At 33.7% G+C, this 17,718-nt stretch overlaps 1 protein-coding gene across 18 annotated transcripts in view; it reads left to right on the top strand.

The window, feature by feature from the left end:
• Positions 1 to 17,718, top strand: part of LOC107679403 (muscleblind-like protein 1) — a 74,539-nt gene that overhangs the window by 52,685 nt on the left and 4,136 nt on the right. For 8 of the 18 annotated variants that reach the window (XM_016474940.1, XM_016474935.1, XM_016474937.1 and 5 more), the window contains 10 exons: positions 7,985 to 8,155; positions 8,405 to 8,440; positions 9,209 to 9,460; positions 10,565 to 10,804; positions 12,322 to 12,375; positions 13,244 to 13,397; positions 14,666 to 14,701; positions 16,005 to 16,087; positions 16,607 to 16,651; positions 17,406 to 17,477. In XM_016474940.1, coding sequence (XP_016330426.1) covers positions 7,985 to 8,155; positions 8,405 to 8,440; positions 9,209 to 9,460; positions 10,565 to 10,804; positions 12,322 to 12,375; positions 13,244 to 13,397; positions 14,666 to 14,701; positions 16,005 to 16,087; positions 16,607 to 16,651; positions 17,406 to 17,462 — 1,128 coding nt within the window. In that variant the 3' untranslated portion in view covers positions 17,463 to 17,477. The remainder of the gene's footprint in view (positions 1 to 7,984; positions 8,156 to 8,404; positions 8,441 to 9,208; positions 9,461 to 10,564; positions 10,805 to 12,321; positions 12,376 to 13,243; positions 13,398 to 14,665; positions 14,702 to 16,004; positions 16,088 to 16,606; positions 16,652 to 17,405; positions 17,478 to 17,718) is intronic. The other 10 variants (XM_016474941.1, XM_016474944.1, XM_016474945.1 and 7 more) reach the window with 10 other exon arrangements.

Raw genomic sequence — 17,718 nt, 5'->3', positions numbered from 1 at the left:
CTCTCTGCTTCCCTCTTTATTTCCCCGCCAGCCACAAAACTGTAGATGGAGGAATAGATGAACAATGCACAGAAAAAGATAACTTTTTTTTTCTATGAAATATGGTATAAAACTTGCTACCATAACGCTAGAGTGTTTTTAGTGTGTTGCTGTGTGGTTGCTAAGGTGGTATAAATGCAAAAATTGTCCACAGATCTGGTCCTGTCAATCGCTTTGAAAAGCAATAGCAATATTTGTTCTCAGCAAGCAGCATGATTTGAGATATCATTCATAACTTTAACACAAAATTAGTAAATTTAGTTACACGCCAAGATGTAATAGTTAGGGGTCTGTTTAAATCACTAGTCCTAAGTATGAGCAATAATTGCATACGCCACTAAAAAAAAAAGAATGTATGGAAGCCCATTTCCACAATGTAAGGGGGAAAAAATCATGCTTTGGTTAATCATAATTATCACAGAAAAGTCAAGATTCAAATATTTGAAATTATGATGCAAGTCAAGATTAGGAGATACTAAGTCGATGATGAGATATAGTGAAAATTATGTCATTTAGTAGTGCTGTCAAACGATTAAATGCGATTAATCGCATCCAAAATAAACGTTTTTGTTTACACAATATATTTATGTGTACTGTGTTTATTTATTATGTATATATAAATACACACACATTCAGTATATATTTTGAAAATATTTACATGTATATACATTTATATATTTATATTGTTATATTTTATATTATATATAAATATATTTAATATATAAACATAACATATTATTCTTAAATATATACATGCATGTGTTTGTATTTATATATACATAATAAATATACACAGTACACACTCAAATATTATGTAAACAAAAACTTTTATTTTGGATGCGATTAATTGCGATTAATCATTTGACAGCGCTATCATTTAATAATAATTACAACATAAAAAGTCTACATTTAGACTTTTTATTAATAATTAATAAATTTTGACATTTATTTATAATTATGAGATTAAAAGTCAAAATGATGAAGTTTAGTACATTTTAAGAAAAAGTAAAAAATTATGACAACAAGTTGAAATTATGAGATAAAAGTCATCAAAAATCATGACAAAAAGTTGAAACCGACAAGAAATGACAGCAAAATTACAACATACTTAGTCAATTATGAGATAAAATCTCATTTTATGCTCAGAATTATGACATTACATCATAATTACGAGATAAAAAGTCAAAATTCTGACATAAAAAGTTGAAATAAAGATAAAAGGTTGAGATAAAAGGTCATACATTTTGTGACAAATGTAAATGTCGACTTTTCATCTCAATTTTTATTTTTATTTTTTACTATGATTTACCAAAGGAAACGGGCTTCCATGAGAATAAATTCACTTCATTAGTGAAAATGAAGAGCGGGACTTATTTCAGTAATATACAGGAACAGAATGAGGGGGAAATTGTTAGATCACTATTGAGCACTTAGACACACACACACACACACACACACACACACACACACACACATTGTAAAACACGTCCGCCAGTAAACTGTAAGTCAGTGCAAGTACAAAGGGACTCTATTGCTGCGGGACAGCAGCGGCTGACACTATACATGCGGATGAGACCTTCCTCCATCCCCTTAAAATCACACACACTCACACCATTTAAACTGTGCTAGTGATTTTATCCATGTCAGTGATGCTACAATATATTGATACATTTTGGACACTATTTGTTTGCCTGCACCAGCTGTAAAATAGAAGCTTAGCGTGTTTACTGTGCAAGTGAACGATGCAACACAAAATAACTCAATTGTTCCTGTTATAATTAACAACTAAAAAATAAGTTGGTATAAACTATAGACTGGTGATATAAGAGGGGTTTTAAGAAAGCCTTTAGACTAAAATTCTCTCCTATCCTTGTACAGTCAGCTAAACTTGAGATGGGCTGAGTTGACGTTTTTTTTCCCCCCGGAATTTTAGTCCAGCTGTAAAAGGAAACGTCAGCCAATTTATAAGGATGAGAGGACACTTCTTGTTTCTTGTTTAATTCAAAAGGTCAGAGAGAGTCGCGTAAAACTAAATAAATTTTGGTGCAAGAAACCTTTACTGACACTGACATTGACTAAGTGGATTTCAGGGAAGAAAAATGCTACACGTGTGTCTGCATTAAAGTATAATTCACAACATTTTGATAACAAGTACCTGTGAAATAACTAAAAATAAAGCAGATTTGTCTGACATTGGATTGATATGCATTCAGCTGCACTTTTTATATGTGTGCTAATTACATACTTTCTTTTTCATTATATGTGTGTTAATTAAATCTTTTGTTAATTGGTATGTCTGTAAATGTATGCATAGAAACCACACCTGAGGTGATTAGAACTTACCGTCTGTGCTCAATGCTTATATGTTGCCATATCTCTCCAGCCTCTCTGATTTCACTGACAGGGCTGTCTGTAGTGCACTCTGCCTGAGGATCCTGTTTCAAATGCGTTTCCTGCCATGCGCAACTAGAGGTTTTTCACCTCTATGAAAAAAAAAAACACTACAAACAGCACATGCAAAAAAAAAAAAACACGAAACGGAATATTAGCACTTATTATAGGTGCTTCATGAACTTGCCAGACAGAGCTATATTCACTCGAAATTGGAATGATAGTTTTATAGTGGATTTTTTTAATGCTTTTCTTTCTGTCTTTAGTTATTTTTTTCTGTTGTGTATATGCAAGCAAGGGCAGGATAATTGGACATTAAAAAAAATCGGATCAGTCTTCAAACAAAATGAGATTAGATCATTGTAACCAAATTCTGTATGGCTCAGTCCAGCTTATAAAAGCAATGCAAGCAACAAAAATCAATAATTTAATTTAAACAAAATAAAGTAAATGGATAATGAATATTTGAATTTTATCGGGATGATTTGGCATATTACAATATTCATTATCTTGATTCTTTAAAAATGCATTTGCATTATACAAGCATTATTCGTATTAATATTAATAGTATCCAAATACTTTTGGGGTCCACTGTATATTTTCTTTTTTCATCATGGGCACTTTTTTTTTTTTTTTTTCCACATTTTCTATTGTTTCAGTGTTTGCAACTATGAAAGGAAGATTTATTTTGGTCGAAATCTATAATTCTGGGTTTAAATGTAATTCAAAATTCAAGATTTTTCATTTGTTACATACACAGTTATATACAGAATACAACTTGCAGTGTATGTAAACCTGGTCAGCTACTCAGAAGTACAAGGAAGTACAAAATGACAGATTAAACAGTAATAGTTAAATGCTTGTAAAATAGTAATAGTTGCGGTTTGGTTAAGAACTCCATTGCTCCAGATCTCACTACTCTAGATCTAACATTTTCTCCCACTGAATGACTCTTCAGTGAAATGAATCGTGTTCTTACATGTGTGTGTCATGTGACCTGAGCCCCTGTGCTGCTGTACTGCAGGAGGTTATGGATAGGGGTGAGTGGGGTTAGATGGGGTGAGTGTAACTCGACTCCGTTAGCCCTGACACGCACAGCTCGTCCTATAAACACGTCTTTCTTTTATCCTTCAACTTGATTCTCTCCTGCCTCCTTTTTTTCCTCTTCCTCTCAGCAGGTCAGTGAGCATACAGTACTAGAATCTCTCGCACATGCTCAGTAGGGCCGTGTCACACCTTTCACAGAACATTCTCACCCACACGCCCTTCAACATGCACAGACCCGCATAAAACACACACACACACAGATCCTTTAAAGATTTTTATTGCTTACCTTCACAGTTGTATCTGACTTCCTTCAAATGTTTGATTGTGCTGACAAATATTAAGTGTGTCAGTGCAGGAATGTTCATGAAAGAACATTTTATTTTAATTATATATATGTCATTATCTAAATGTGCAGAAAACAAACTGTAATTATTAAATAAAGCATTATTAAATAAAATATAATTTTTAATATATAATTAATTAAAATAATATATAATTAATTAAAATATAATTTGTATACCATTTTTAACTGGTATAATTAAAATATATAATTAATTAAAATAATATATAATTAAAATAAAAAAATTTTATACCATTTTTAACTGGTTGGTGATGGTTATTAGTGGATCATTGTCTAAAGATGTGGAAAACAAATTGTATAATAATTAAAAGCATTAATAAATTATTTATTAAATAAAGAATTTTTTTAAAGCATTTTTGTAGCATTTTAAACCTGATTTGTGGATTGTTGTCTAAATGTGTGAAAAACAAATTGTAATGATTAAATAAAAGCATTATAAAATGGTTTATCATATAAACTAATATAATGAAATTGTAATAATTAAAAGCATTATTAAAAGATTTATTAAATAAAATAATATAATGAAATTGTGTATAATTATTATAATAAATTTGTATAATAACAGTAGTTGCACATTAAGATATAAGATATATTGAATAGCATCATTTTCTTAAATTAATTTTAATTTTCTGATTTTATTAAAAAAACTTTGGGCTGAAATGAAGTGACATTACACAGCATTTTAATTTGACGTTTTACTTTTAAAAAAAATTAAATGTTATAATCATAACTAAAAACTTCTCATTGTTTATAATATTTTTGGATGTTTCCTGTAAAATGAGACTTACACCAGAAAAAAAAAATACTTATAATAGCAACAGATGCTGAATAAGTATTGGTAAGTAACATCTGGCAGGGTTTAGCAAGGGTCTGATAAATTAGGAAACTATAATGTTTGAGTCTTTGTCACTCTTATTTCATTTGTATGAATCAAATTTGCAGAAATGCAGAAGGAACTAAAGACAAAGAGTTTTGAGAGAGTCTTCATCTTCTCATAGCCTAGTGTTGTTTCACAGAGGCCAGCTTCACTAATGTCTTAAACAGATGGTAGAAACTTCAGCTCACAGAATACCAGCCAGACACTCTTTGATTGGCCGGCTCACGGCCGAGTATGTGTGCCTTTTATTTATTTTCTACATGCTGCATAGATAGGAGCTCAAACTCACGTCACACTTCTAGAGGGTTCTGCTGTCTGCTTTAGCCTCTGTCTCTGTGGTATATCGCTGACCAGTTTTACAAAGTGAATTCAGTTGGAATTAGTTCGTATTAGACATAAAAGGCTAAAAATAACTTAATTAACATGTTATTTTGAGTGCATATGTTACCAAACTGCTAATGTGTTGTGTAAATGTGATTGTTGGACAGGTGTTTACTCAAATCAAGACTTGTAATAGATAATTTATTATTTGTGTTGGGAAGACCTCATTAATAGTATTTGCAGCTGGTGGAGATCTTCACGTTTTACATCATCAGTGACCAGGATGAACTGATGACGCCTGTCAGCGTATGATAGTGGAGGAAGACAAACCCAGAGAGGGTTTAACATATAGGGTTGTGTTTGTGTGTGTGATAGTGCTGAGGGACATCTGACTCCCTGCTATTTTCCTCTCTGACCTCTCGCTCACAATGTTTGTCTAACAGGTCCTAGCTGAATTGTAATGTACATATACGCTATAATTCAAAGGTTTGGGTCCTTTGTGTGTATGTGTGTGTTTTGTTTGTTTTTTGTTTTGTTTGTTTAAAGAAGAGATCTATTCCGCCAAGACCAAATACATTAACATTGTCATGTACATTACCATGCCAATCCCTCCGAGAGTTGTCATGACAGAAATACTTTTATTTAGCGAGAACACATTCAGTTGATCAAAAGTGACAGTAAAGACATTTATAATGGTACAAAAGATTTTTTGCTTTCTATTCATCAAGGAATCCTTAAAAAAATCGCTAAAATAGTCGGCAGCACAACTGTTAATGATGCTGAAAATTCAGCTTTGCATCACAGGAATAAATTACATTTTAAAATATATAACAATAGAAAAGAGTTATGTTAAATTGTAATAATATTTCACAATATTACTGTATTTTTATCAAGTAAACGGAGCCTTGGTGAGCAAAGAGATTTTCAAAAACATGATCAAATCTTACTGACCCCAAACTTTTGAAAGACACTTTATATTTTTTATTTTATTGTCTATTGAACCATGTATCTACTTCTGGTATCATAACTGTAAATAAATTAATTGTATTAATTAATAAAAAAAAAACTTTGCAGTCATTTTACAAGAATTAATAAAAAATGCTGTATTCAGAACTTTAGTGCAAAATTAATACACGCTATAGTTTTTTTTTCCTGCTGTAACAAAAATTTGAAGCAAAAGTACATAAATAAATATACTTGTGCTGTATTATGGGATGCCACAAATAAAATATTATTTATTTTAATAGTTTAAAAATAATTTAATAATATTTAATTCACAGAATGTAATTATAAAATAATTATTTTAAATATATTATTGGAGTTATAAATGTAAGTAGTCTTGTGTTTGTTTTTTTAGTTTATGCAAACCAAGTTCCAGTTAACTGCATTCCCTTCTAGCAATTGTAAGTGCTTTGCATAAAAGCATGTTTTGGCATTGTGAGTTTAGGAGAGAAGTCGATTCACTTTCCAGAAACATTTTAGCCCTGTGTAGTCATCCAAATCCATCCACTGATCACAACTGCATAACACTCTCCTAAAGTGCTGGTTGCGGAGATAATTGAACATTTAACCACAGAAATTGGCAAAAAGGCTTTATTTTGGTCACAGCAGACAGACATGACGACAGGCGTCAGATGAGAGCAGGTTAATGAGCGGCTGTGTTGGAAAGGCCGATGTCCTGACATACTCGCCTACGCAGCCCAGATAAAGACACTCATCATCTGAGTGTGTGTGGATGGGGGGGCACACGGGTTACTGTACATCTATAAACACTTCAGATGAATTTCTCTCGCACTGATGTGACTCGTTAATCGATACTCAGCTAATCAGTTGAGTGACAGCCTGTCAGGGCCGATTCCACATGGGCTGAAAGCAGCTTCAGGGTTGCGGTCAGATGCATTAGAGCAGAGGGCTTTCCCGTGCACTCAATACTGTCAGCAGGAATGAGAACAGGGTGTTCCCTCTGTCTACTGTTAAACAGAGAGAATGAACCAGAACAGGAGATGCCAGTTGCATGCCATTTACTATTCAGTGTTAATGCAATTACTTTTCAAATGCAAACATTGTCTGATTGGTATACACCCATGCTAGGTGTTTATTTTGAGTTGCGTTACTGTACTTTTCTACAGTGTGTTTTGCTGGGTACTTAAAAAAAAAAAAAGATACATTTTTGTGAAAAGTATGTGTCTAATTTGCAATAAAACAGGGATAAAGTTTCAAAAATATTTGCTCAGTGGGTTTTGAGTCAGTGTTATTTCAACATCAAGATACTATTATAGTTTTTATAAAAATTTTAATTCGTTTTTACATTTTCTGTTTTCATTTCAATTTTTGTTGAAGTTTTGGTTATTCTATTGTGTTTTTGTCATTTTTTAATATTCTTAATATGTCTATTTTTTTTTTTTAATTTCAGTACATAAAGTTAAACTATATGTTGACTTATTTTATTTCAGTTAAAGTTTGTTATTTCAAATAACATTTTTTGGATGGTTTTAGTTTTAGTTAACTTTAATAGTCCTGTTTTGAGTAAGTCAGACGAACATATTTGAGGAATTTAGGGGAAAATAAGAGGTAAATGGTTAGTCCACCCACAAAATGAATATTCTTACTTAATTCACTCACCCTCGTATCTTTCACCCTCATGACTCATTTTGCTCAATAACTCATAAAAAATAAAATAATAATAAACAAATAATATAAAAAGTTTTGAATATTAGTGATGACAGAATATTCATGCTTTTATTGTCATTCTTATATTTTTTTAATTAAATTTGTTTAATTTAATTGTTAGGTTTTATGATTTTTTTGTTACATTACAAATGACTATTTACTTTAATTAAATGATTACAATTTATAATACTATTATGTAACATAAACATGAGGTTTAATATACATTTCCTCTTTCTTTTCTTCTTCTCCCTCTCCCTCTCCCTCTTTGTCTCTCTCAGGGTCGTTGTTCCAGAGAGAACTGCAAGTACCTGCACCCTCCTCCTCACCTGAAGACGCAGCTGGAGATTAATGGCCGTAACAATCTGATCCAGCAGAAGAACATGGCAATGCTCGCCCAGCAGATGCAGCTAGCCAATGCCATCATGCCTGGAAGTCAGCTTCAGCCAATGGTGAGGCTCCATTCTTATGACCCCAAGAGAGATTAGGCCATTTCCATACATAAGTATTTTCTGTAAATGTTAGTCTAATGTTTGTTAAAGTTTATTTATAGTTTGTCACTTTTATTAGTATATGCTAAATTAGGTTTTTATTATGATATATATATATATATATATATATACAATGGCCCGAAAAAGTAGTTATATTAATATGTACTAATGCTATAATAATAATAATAATAATATGTTTAATTTATATAGTGCCTTTCCCAAGCTCAAGGACGCTTCATAATGACAGTAAGGAACAAACAATCATTTTACACATAATTATTTAATGGACAGTAGGCATTTGCCCAGTCCAAGACATGAGCGATTGCATCTGCATATAGCAATACAGTCAAAAAAACAAACAGAAACCATAACATTATATTACTGACAGCGTAGAAAGGTGGACAGTTCAAGCATAAGTCAGGTGCATATGACTAATGGTACTCAAGGAAGCATTATGACTGGTTTATGGTGTTTTGGAAAAAGTTTAAGAAGAAACACATGAACGGTAATATTTGAGTTTAGACTTATATTCATGCAGTGTGGTTAATGTCCTAAGGGCCAGGGGCAAAGAGTTCCATAGCTTAGGAGCTATAATGGAGAAAGACCTGCCACCCATAGACGATAGATGAGATAAATGCATATACTAATTATTCAGCATCTTTTGGACTGACGTAAGAGTTTGGCAATTCGGCGAAGTTGAAAGAATGCAGCTATAAATGATTAACTATTGTAACCATGCACTTATTAAAAACAATGAAAAAAATGTGCCATGTTTTTTGGGACAGTGCCATGATGATAATACCATGGTATATGAATATGGCAACAAATTCAATAATAACACTAAATCATGTACTGCCACGGTACTTTTTGAAAGTGTGGATATAATAATCAAACAGCAATGCTTATTTTTTTGACCCTTGACTATATCATTTGCATAAGTCACAGAAACAGAAAGTCGATTTATAGCAGTGTCACTCTATCAGTTTCATTTATTATTATGTTTGTCTGTTTCAGCCTATGTTTTCGGTCACTCCAAGCCTTGCAACCAACGCCAATGCAGCTGCTGCAGCAGCCGCCGCGGCTGCGTTTAATCCGTACCTGGGCCCAGTGTCACCTGGGCTGATGCCCACAGAGATCCTGCCCAGCGCACCTGTGCTGATGGCGGGCAGCCCTGCGATGGCATCCATGCCGTCCGCTGCCAACGCCGCAGCTGCTGCTGCTTCAGCAGCGGCCGCCCAGAAACTCCTCAGAACAGACCGACTGGAGGTATGAGGTCATCAGAGAGCCGTGACATCATGACACACTGCCAATGTCAATATCTCTTTCTTTCCCACATAAACACATTTAAATCTTAATCTCCGTATACATGCAGGTGTGTTACAGCCGTACTGGGTAACGTGTTAGAAATAAAGGGGCTGCTGCCCTCTGCTGACCACTGGATGAAAAACCACATCTCCCCATCTGAGAAAGTTCTATAATACTGGCTATGTACTGCATTAAATAATGCTACAAACGGCACAGTGTGTACTACATACTGCCTTCTGTTTTGTTTTAAAGAAAATACTTATGTGCAAAAGTATGTAGTATGCACTAATAAGTGTTTTAAGCTGTAGTATGCTTAACTGCCACACCTGTTGGGAATAAATATGTGTTTATTTTTTATGTAATTAATCTAATAATCAAATAATATGCCAAGAAGGGAAATGCAGTATAAATTAAGGCTGATATTACTTCTATCATCACTCTGGAAATGTAAGGTTGTATGTTTTTTTTATATTATTATTCATCTAATTTATTATATTAATATAATTAATTATATTATAATGTATTGTATTTTTATTATATTGTATTTTTTATATTTGTAAAATTACATAAGGTGGGGTGATATAAAATATGGGCAATACGTTTTTTTAATATTATTAATATAATTATATAAAATAGAATTGCATTGTGAGGTACAATATTTCATGCAGTGTACTGGTTGTATACTGCACATTTTAGCAATATTTTAATACACCTTTGTTGAAAATTTTTTAACTTTTTGACAAATAATAATAGTAATAAAATGTTTTTTGCATTGCATTGTGGTCTATGGTATTCTGCACAATGCACATTAGATATATCCTTCACATTTCAGTATCCATGCATACAGAAAGTTCACATATTATGCACACTATACATACTGCATACTACTTTGTTTCAATAGTAGCATGCCATTCTGAACATAATTAAACTAAATTTTAGTTTCTTCATTAATGAAACTTTGGCTAATTAATGCACAATTCAGTAAAAGTTTGTTTTTACACGAACACAAAACTTTGCAGTCTCTCAATATGCAAAGCGATGCATCATATTTCTGTGTATTTTCAGGTGTGTCGTGAATACCAGCGTGGCAACTGCTCTCGTGGAGAGACGGACTGCAGGTTTGCCCACCCTGCCGACAGCACAATGATCGACCCCAGTGATAACACCGTGACGGTGTGTATGGATTTCATAAAGGGCCGCTGCTCCAGAGACAAGTGCAAATACTTCCACCCTCCTGCACACCTGCAGGCCAAGATCAAAGCGGCCCAGCACCAGGTCAATCAGGCCACGGCCGCCGCTACCATGGTGAGCACGTCCTCTACTGTACATCACACACACATTGTGATATAATGCTGTTCTCATGCATCATACTGTATGTGGAATTAACACTTTCTTAGATGGTATATACTTGATCTCGGGTTAACATTTACATTTATGTGCCATTTTTAAAAGATGCATTTAAAGGAATAGTTCACCCAAATATTTACTCACCCTCAGGCCATCCAAGATGAAGATAAGTTTGTTTTTTCATCAGAAAAAATTTGGAGACATTTTATATTACATCACTTGCTCACCAATGGATCCTCTGCAGTGAATGGGGGCCGTCAGAATGAGAGTCCAAACAGCCGATAAAACCATGACAATAATTCACAAGTAATCCACACCACTCCAGTCCATCAATTAACGTCTTGTGAAGTGAAAAGCTGCATGTTTGTAAAGAAACAAAAACATCATTAAGATGTTTTAAATTCAAATCAAGTCCTCTATCTATTATGTTGCTTTCTCTAGCGAAAAAGTCATCAAATCTGAATCAGGAGAGAAATATGCACTGTTTACAAGCAAGAACAGTCCTAATCAGTTTTACACAAATATGTTGGTGGATTTTGATGTGAGAGGACAACAGGGGATGGACTTTTTCACTGGAGGAAGCATTATTATGGATTATTATGAACTCGTATTTTGTCCAGAAGTGACTGTTTTTATCTGCTGTTTGGACTCTCATTCTGACGGCACCCATTCACTGCAGAGGATCCATTCTGTTCTGATGAAGAACCAAACTCATCTACATCTTGGTTGGCCTGCAGGTGAGTACATTTTCAGCAAATTTTAATTTTTGGTTGAACTATTCCTTTTAAAAAAAAACAAAATGTTTTAATAAAAAAAAAATCAGGAGTCTTTAAGGATTTACGACTACTTCATGTTGAATTTCTAGAAATTGTGTAGAAATAATGTAGAATTAACTTTCTTATATGGCTACATATTTGATCTCAGGTTATCATTGACATTTCAAGCAGTCTTTAACAATAATTAAGGATTTATGAATGTTTCTTATGCATTACATTTTTGATAGAGCTCTGTATAAGATGTTATATACCTATAAGTAATTTCCATTACCATTTAAACTGCACAAATACTTAATTTCTTCATCTTGTCGAGCACTGGGCAGCGTCATAGTTATTTTTATGTAACATTTCTGCACAGTAATTGTATGTTTGTAATCCAGCGCAATGTTATCCACCGTTGACGTATTACAGCAATGTTTACTGTCAGTGAAACCCTGTAAATGTTACCATAATTGATGTACTTGTTCATTTAATCTCAGTACAGAGTTTTCTAAAACAGAATGGACTGTATTTCTGCATGCCTTAGTCCTGATATCCCCTTATATACTGCATTCCAATGATTTGTTTTTATTTGTTTTTTTTCTCACCTACCCAAAATGCACTGCTGCCCCCATGATGCACCTCTGCTTGCTGTTTATGTTAATGCGCTTGAACCCCATTGGCCCATTGCCATCATGTGCTCGCTGCCTGCTAATTAAGACTCAGTCGGCTGTCAAATCACTGAAGCGACCCCTCGAAGCCACCTTTGACCTGGTACTATGACCTTTCACCTTTTTGCTTGGCATGTTGCTTTATTGTAGTGTCTTAACAACAGAAGAAAGATAATTTGCAAGCATAGTCCTTTTGTTATCTGTTTATTTAATGCCTCTGTTGTGTTCTATGTTACCATGTCGTGTGATCAGCTGACTGCGGCGAGCATATTGAGCAGCTGAGAAAAGAGATATGCAAGTCTGCCGCAATCAGATCATCACACGTGTGTTATTCCAGGGCATAAGGACAGGGCTAGATGTTCTAAACTTTAGTGACATGGCTTCTATATGTCTATACAGCATTTACGTTCAGTATGCATGTTTAGTATCTCTGTGTAGTGCATGTGTCTATGGGAGGGGTAGCAGCAGAATAATACTAAAGCTCCACCATTAAAGCAACAGAAAAGATCTAGTCTCTTTCTCACACTTATCATGGAGTGAGCAGTGCAGTTTATTTTCCTTTTTTTTCTTTCAAAAATTTTTTTTTTGTTGTTATTTTCGTCACTTTTATCTGCAAAACATTTGAGTAGTGCTACGCTTGCTTCATTTGCATTGAGTTAGCAGTATGGATGTTGTAATGTTAATGAATTAATACTCTCCTGATGTAAAACTAATAATGTATATCACAGATGCTGACTGCTAATTTTTGTTTTATAGCGAGATTAACTGGCTCTTTGGCTTTTGCTTGTGCCGTAGACATGTATTAGCTGCCGCTTGCTTGCTTGTTTGTCAGAATCGAGCCCTGTGATGTTTTGCCCTCTGATGATAATTCTGTCTTTTTCTTGTTCCTTTCCTGTCTTTACTCTTTTGTACACGTCACAACCCATTCCCCATTTCCTCCACCCCCCTTCCCTGTGGTCTTATCGGAGCAGGGAATTCCTCACAGTGTCATGCCACCTTTACCAAAGCGACCTGCTCTTGAGAAAGCCAACGGTGCCACGAACATGTTCAGTACTGGCATGCTCCAGTACCAGCAGGCTCTGGCCAACATGCATTTTCAGCAGCAAGCTGCCTTTATTCCGTCAGGTAGGGCTTCTCGTCAACCCTGACCACTCCTCGATCTCACCTTTGACCTTTCTAAACCATAAGGGATGCACAAAGACATGGGATATTTATTTATTATTATTATTGTTTTTTTAAGAGACAGGGTTCCCACTGCCATTTAAAAAAAAAAAAAAGGAAAATTGTATGTTAAATAGTAACAGAGTATTTTGCCTTTTGTTTAGTAACATACTATTGTAAAATATATTATGTATATAAGTATGTAGTATATATCATAGTATATACTATATATATATATATATATATATATATACATATATATATAGTATAATTTTATGCATAACATATGCATAGTATAGTATAGTATGGTATAATTTATTATAATAATATTTTAATATGGTATAAATATTATAATACTTTACAATGAAGTTACAATTTTACATAGTGTAATAATGTATAACATAATAAATATAAATATATACATAAATATAGTGTATAACATAGTATAGGTTGGTATAATTTCTTATAATAAGATAAATATTTATGTTTTAGAATTTAAATAGTATAAATATTATACCACTTTATATTCTATAAAAATTATTTATATATAGATACACACACACTGTGTATATATACGGGTATATTATACATATATTGTAATAATAATATGCCCATCATTTTTCCATTATAATGATATAAATATTATAATATAGTATATATCATATAAATATAGTATAAGAGTGTAGTATGGTATAATATATTTATTATATAACTTATTATAATATTATTAAATATTACAATATGTATATTATTGTAATATATTATATTATAATAAAACTATAATAATCACATTAGATGGATATCTTCTAATTGGTATTTTTTGTCTGGTTCCATCAAACTACTAGGATAAGAAATGGGGGCTGTCTGTCAGTTTCTCTGTATCACCTCATCTTTGTATCACATTACTACTCTAGTACATACCTGTAGTTGAGCTCATGGCTGTCACTGCGAAATACAGTTTCCAATAACCCTGGGATGCCCCTCAGTCGTACTAACGTCTGCTATGGTGACTGTCACACATACACAAGTTTCTGTGAGCTCACAAATACATGTGCTCCCTTCCTGAGTTCACGTTTTAACTAATCAGTCTCTTATGGACATCATGCTGTATCACTGTAATGATTATTGTCTTCCTTTAATTATGATTTCTTCACTCTAACCAACCTTATGATGGGCTGTTGTGATTCTTCTCCCTTTCCAATCCACTTCCTGTTGCAATGCATGATGGGCAGGCTCAATATTGTGCATGACCCCTGCAGCGAGCATGGGTAGGTTTCTAGACTTCCTCCTCTTAGTTGTTCTCACGCCCTCAAAATCCACATGGCCGACAAACTGGCATTGATAAGTGGGCATCTCTGTGAGCGCTTCACTTATGAAGCATCTGTGATTTAAAGTTAAAGTCAACATGAAACAGCATCTGCAATGCTGTTTAGTAATATGACATATTTCTAAGTGAAACAGAATATTCAAGAAGATATGTAAAGGAAGAACTTGATTTGACCTGAATGGTGGCAAGTTAGAGGAGGCGGCTGAAAAATAATCTTTGCATTAACATCCACCAATACGTGATGCAGAATTATATTATTGTATATTATTACATTTTGATTTCATGTTGACTTTAAATACACCCAAATATGGTTTCTTTCACTGTGAGTTGTAATTATAGCATTTTGTGTATCGTTGTGTGGCTTTTGAAAGAGATAGTTCACCAAAATATGAAAATTCTGTCATTTACTCACCCTCATGGAAGACAAAAGGAGAATTTTTGAGTAATCTTACTGTGCAAGTTTAAATATGCGGAATGGAGAATGAAATTTGAATGATTTTTAAAGAATAACAATCTAAAATTTATAAATACAATATATACATAATATTTTTTATCACTATTATATAATATTAAATATTGATCAATTTTTAATTATATTTATTATAATAATAATATATATAGTATAATTAGTATATATAGCATAATAATAGTATAATTTTAGTATGGTATAAATATATATATATATATAGTGCATACAATACAAGTATATTTACACACACATACACACACACACATACATATATACAAACATACATATAAGTATGGAATTTTAGAATAACCTGAAGGCGAATAATAATAATAATGCCCACATTTCCATTTTTGGGTGAACTATTCCTTTAACTCCTCACACTGAATTTAACACTTTGTCGTTGATACTCTTTTTCACTGCAGCTCAGATAATCAGTGTTGAGCATGATGTTCAAGTAACAGAAAATATGAGAAGGGTTAAATGTTAAAGTAGTACATGGAAGCTGAAACCTAAATGCAAAGTTTATGAGATGCCATGCCTTTGTTTCCTTCTCCTTGTAGCTCTTGATGTGTTGGCTCAAATGAAACTTTACCTGCCCTTATGTCTTCTTTAGAACAATCTCTCTTGACACCACTTTTGGTTTGCCGTTTGCTGATATCACCTTCAATGCTCACTTTTCTTTCCATACCCCTCTGTGTCCACTCACTCATCATGTTTGTGCACCTGTTGGCTACACTCCCTGTATGTGTGCTTATACCATTTTCCCTCTGAAAAGTTCCCATGATGCACGGCGCTTCCCCAGCCGCAGCAACCACAGCTGCCTCAAGTGTTCCCTTCGCATCTGCATCAGCCAATCAGGTTTGCTCTTTTATGGCCTATTCTCTCTCTCACATACACACACACACACACTCGCTCTCTGCCTTTCTCTTTCTGTCTGATGGATGTTTCTGAGTGCCGGGGGTCCTTTTAAAGTGATCTCTCCCCCTTGTTGGCCTACACAGGTTTTTTATAAGTTGTACACTTTTTGTGGTACTTCAAACAACAGATTCACAATGAAAGTTTATTTGACCTGGAATTTTCTCACTGTATATACATTGGCTGCGAAAAACAAGAGAATGGAGCATAAAGACAGAGCTATGCATAAGTAAACTGAGTTGTTTGAAGTATCTTCTGTACAGGTTTTATGCACAAAATGCACTAGAAATTAGTCTGAAATTGCCTGAGCGCTGTGAAAATGGTGTAAAAATGTAATTGAAGCGCAAGAAAAAATTTGAAATTTCTATTAAAGCACCATTACAGTACCATTTCTTGTTATATTTGACGGTTATAAATAGCATTTTAATATTGTTTTTTTTTTTTTGTCCTTTTTATTTTGAGGACTCTTCTCTATCAAAGCTGACTACCAACGAATACATGCAATTGGTATGTATGAGGTAGTTTTTCTTAGTCTTTTGCTTCAGGTACATCTTTGCCGGCTGCAAAGGATAATTAATTTCTTTTTCCCCGCTTCATTTTGTTGTTTTGCTGATCAAGAAACAAACAGAATTTCCACCAGCTTTAATTCTGCTCATATGAACGCTATCACATGTCTTAATGATGTACTCAATACAAACCAGCGTTACAGGCCGCAGAATAGCATTACAATGACAGAATAGTCTGCTTTAAATGACAGTTTACAAATATGACCGAGGTTTTCCATGGATTAAAACATGAATAGAAACTATAAAGCAGCTCTTCGAATACCTTCAGTTATTGAAATAAAAAGTGAAGGTCAACAAGTTGGAAAAATGGAATGTGCATGGGAATCCACTGACTTCTCCCTGCCTCACATGAGAAAGATTTATACTAATAAGCAATGGTTCATCATTTTCTTGAATGGCATTTCTTAATGTGTGTTGTGTTTGACTCATTCTCTTCTTAACTGTCATGGGGAGGGAGTGAGGGTGAGGGAGAATATTTAGTCTTTGAAAAGATTTTTGTAAAAAAAAATAAAGGTCATAATGGATCTTGTTTCATGCATTTTCTCTCTCTCGCTCTCTCTCTCTCTCTCTCTCTCTACTGTCATGGGGAGGGAGTGAGGGTGAGGGAGAATATTTTAGTCTTTGAAATGATTTTTGTAAAAAATAAAGGTCATAATGGATCTTTTGTCATGCATTTTCTCTCCGTTCATCTTCAGATTCCAATAATATCTGCAGAGCATCTGACTAGTCACAAGTACTTGACGCAGATGTAGTTCCAGTCCACAACAGTAAGTGATTTTTATTTAAATTTTCCAGAAACTGCCTGTCTGAGAAATTTAAATGTAATTGTTTGATTTAAAGCAAAACCTCACCCAATTTTGGTCATTATTTACTCTCATTTACCCGCATGTCATTCCAAACCCATATGTGGTTATTTGTTTGAAAGAACATAAAAGGAAAATTCTGAAAAAGTTATTTTCCATACAATGACTTTTATTATGTTTTTTTTTTGGGGGGGGGGGGGGGGCA

The sequence above is a fragment of the Sinocyclocheilus anshuiensis genome, unplaced genomic scaffold (genome assembly GCF_001515605.1).
Source record: "Sinocyclocheilus anshuiensis isolate Anshui unplaced genomic scaffold, SAMN03320099.WGS_v1.1 scaffold2206, whole genome shotgun sequence".
In the NCBI taxonomy this organism is placed as follows: domain Eukaryota; kingdom Metazoa; phylum Chordata; class Actinopteri; order Cypriniformes; family Cyprinidae; genus Sinocyclocheilus; species Sinocyclocheilus anshuiensis.
Note: the sequence above shows the minus strand (reverse complement) of the source record. Positions and strands in the feature narration are given on the sequence as shown.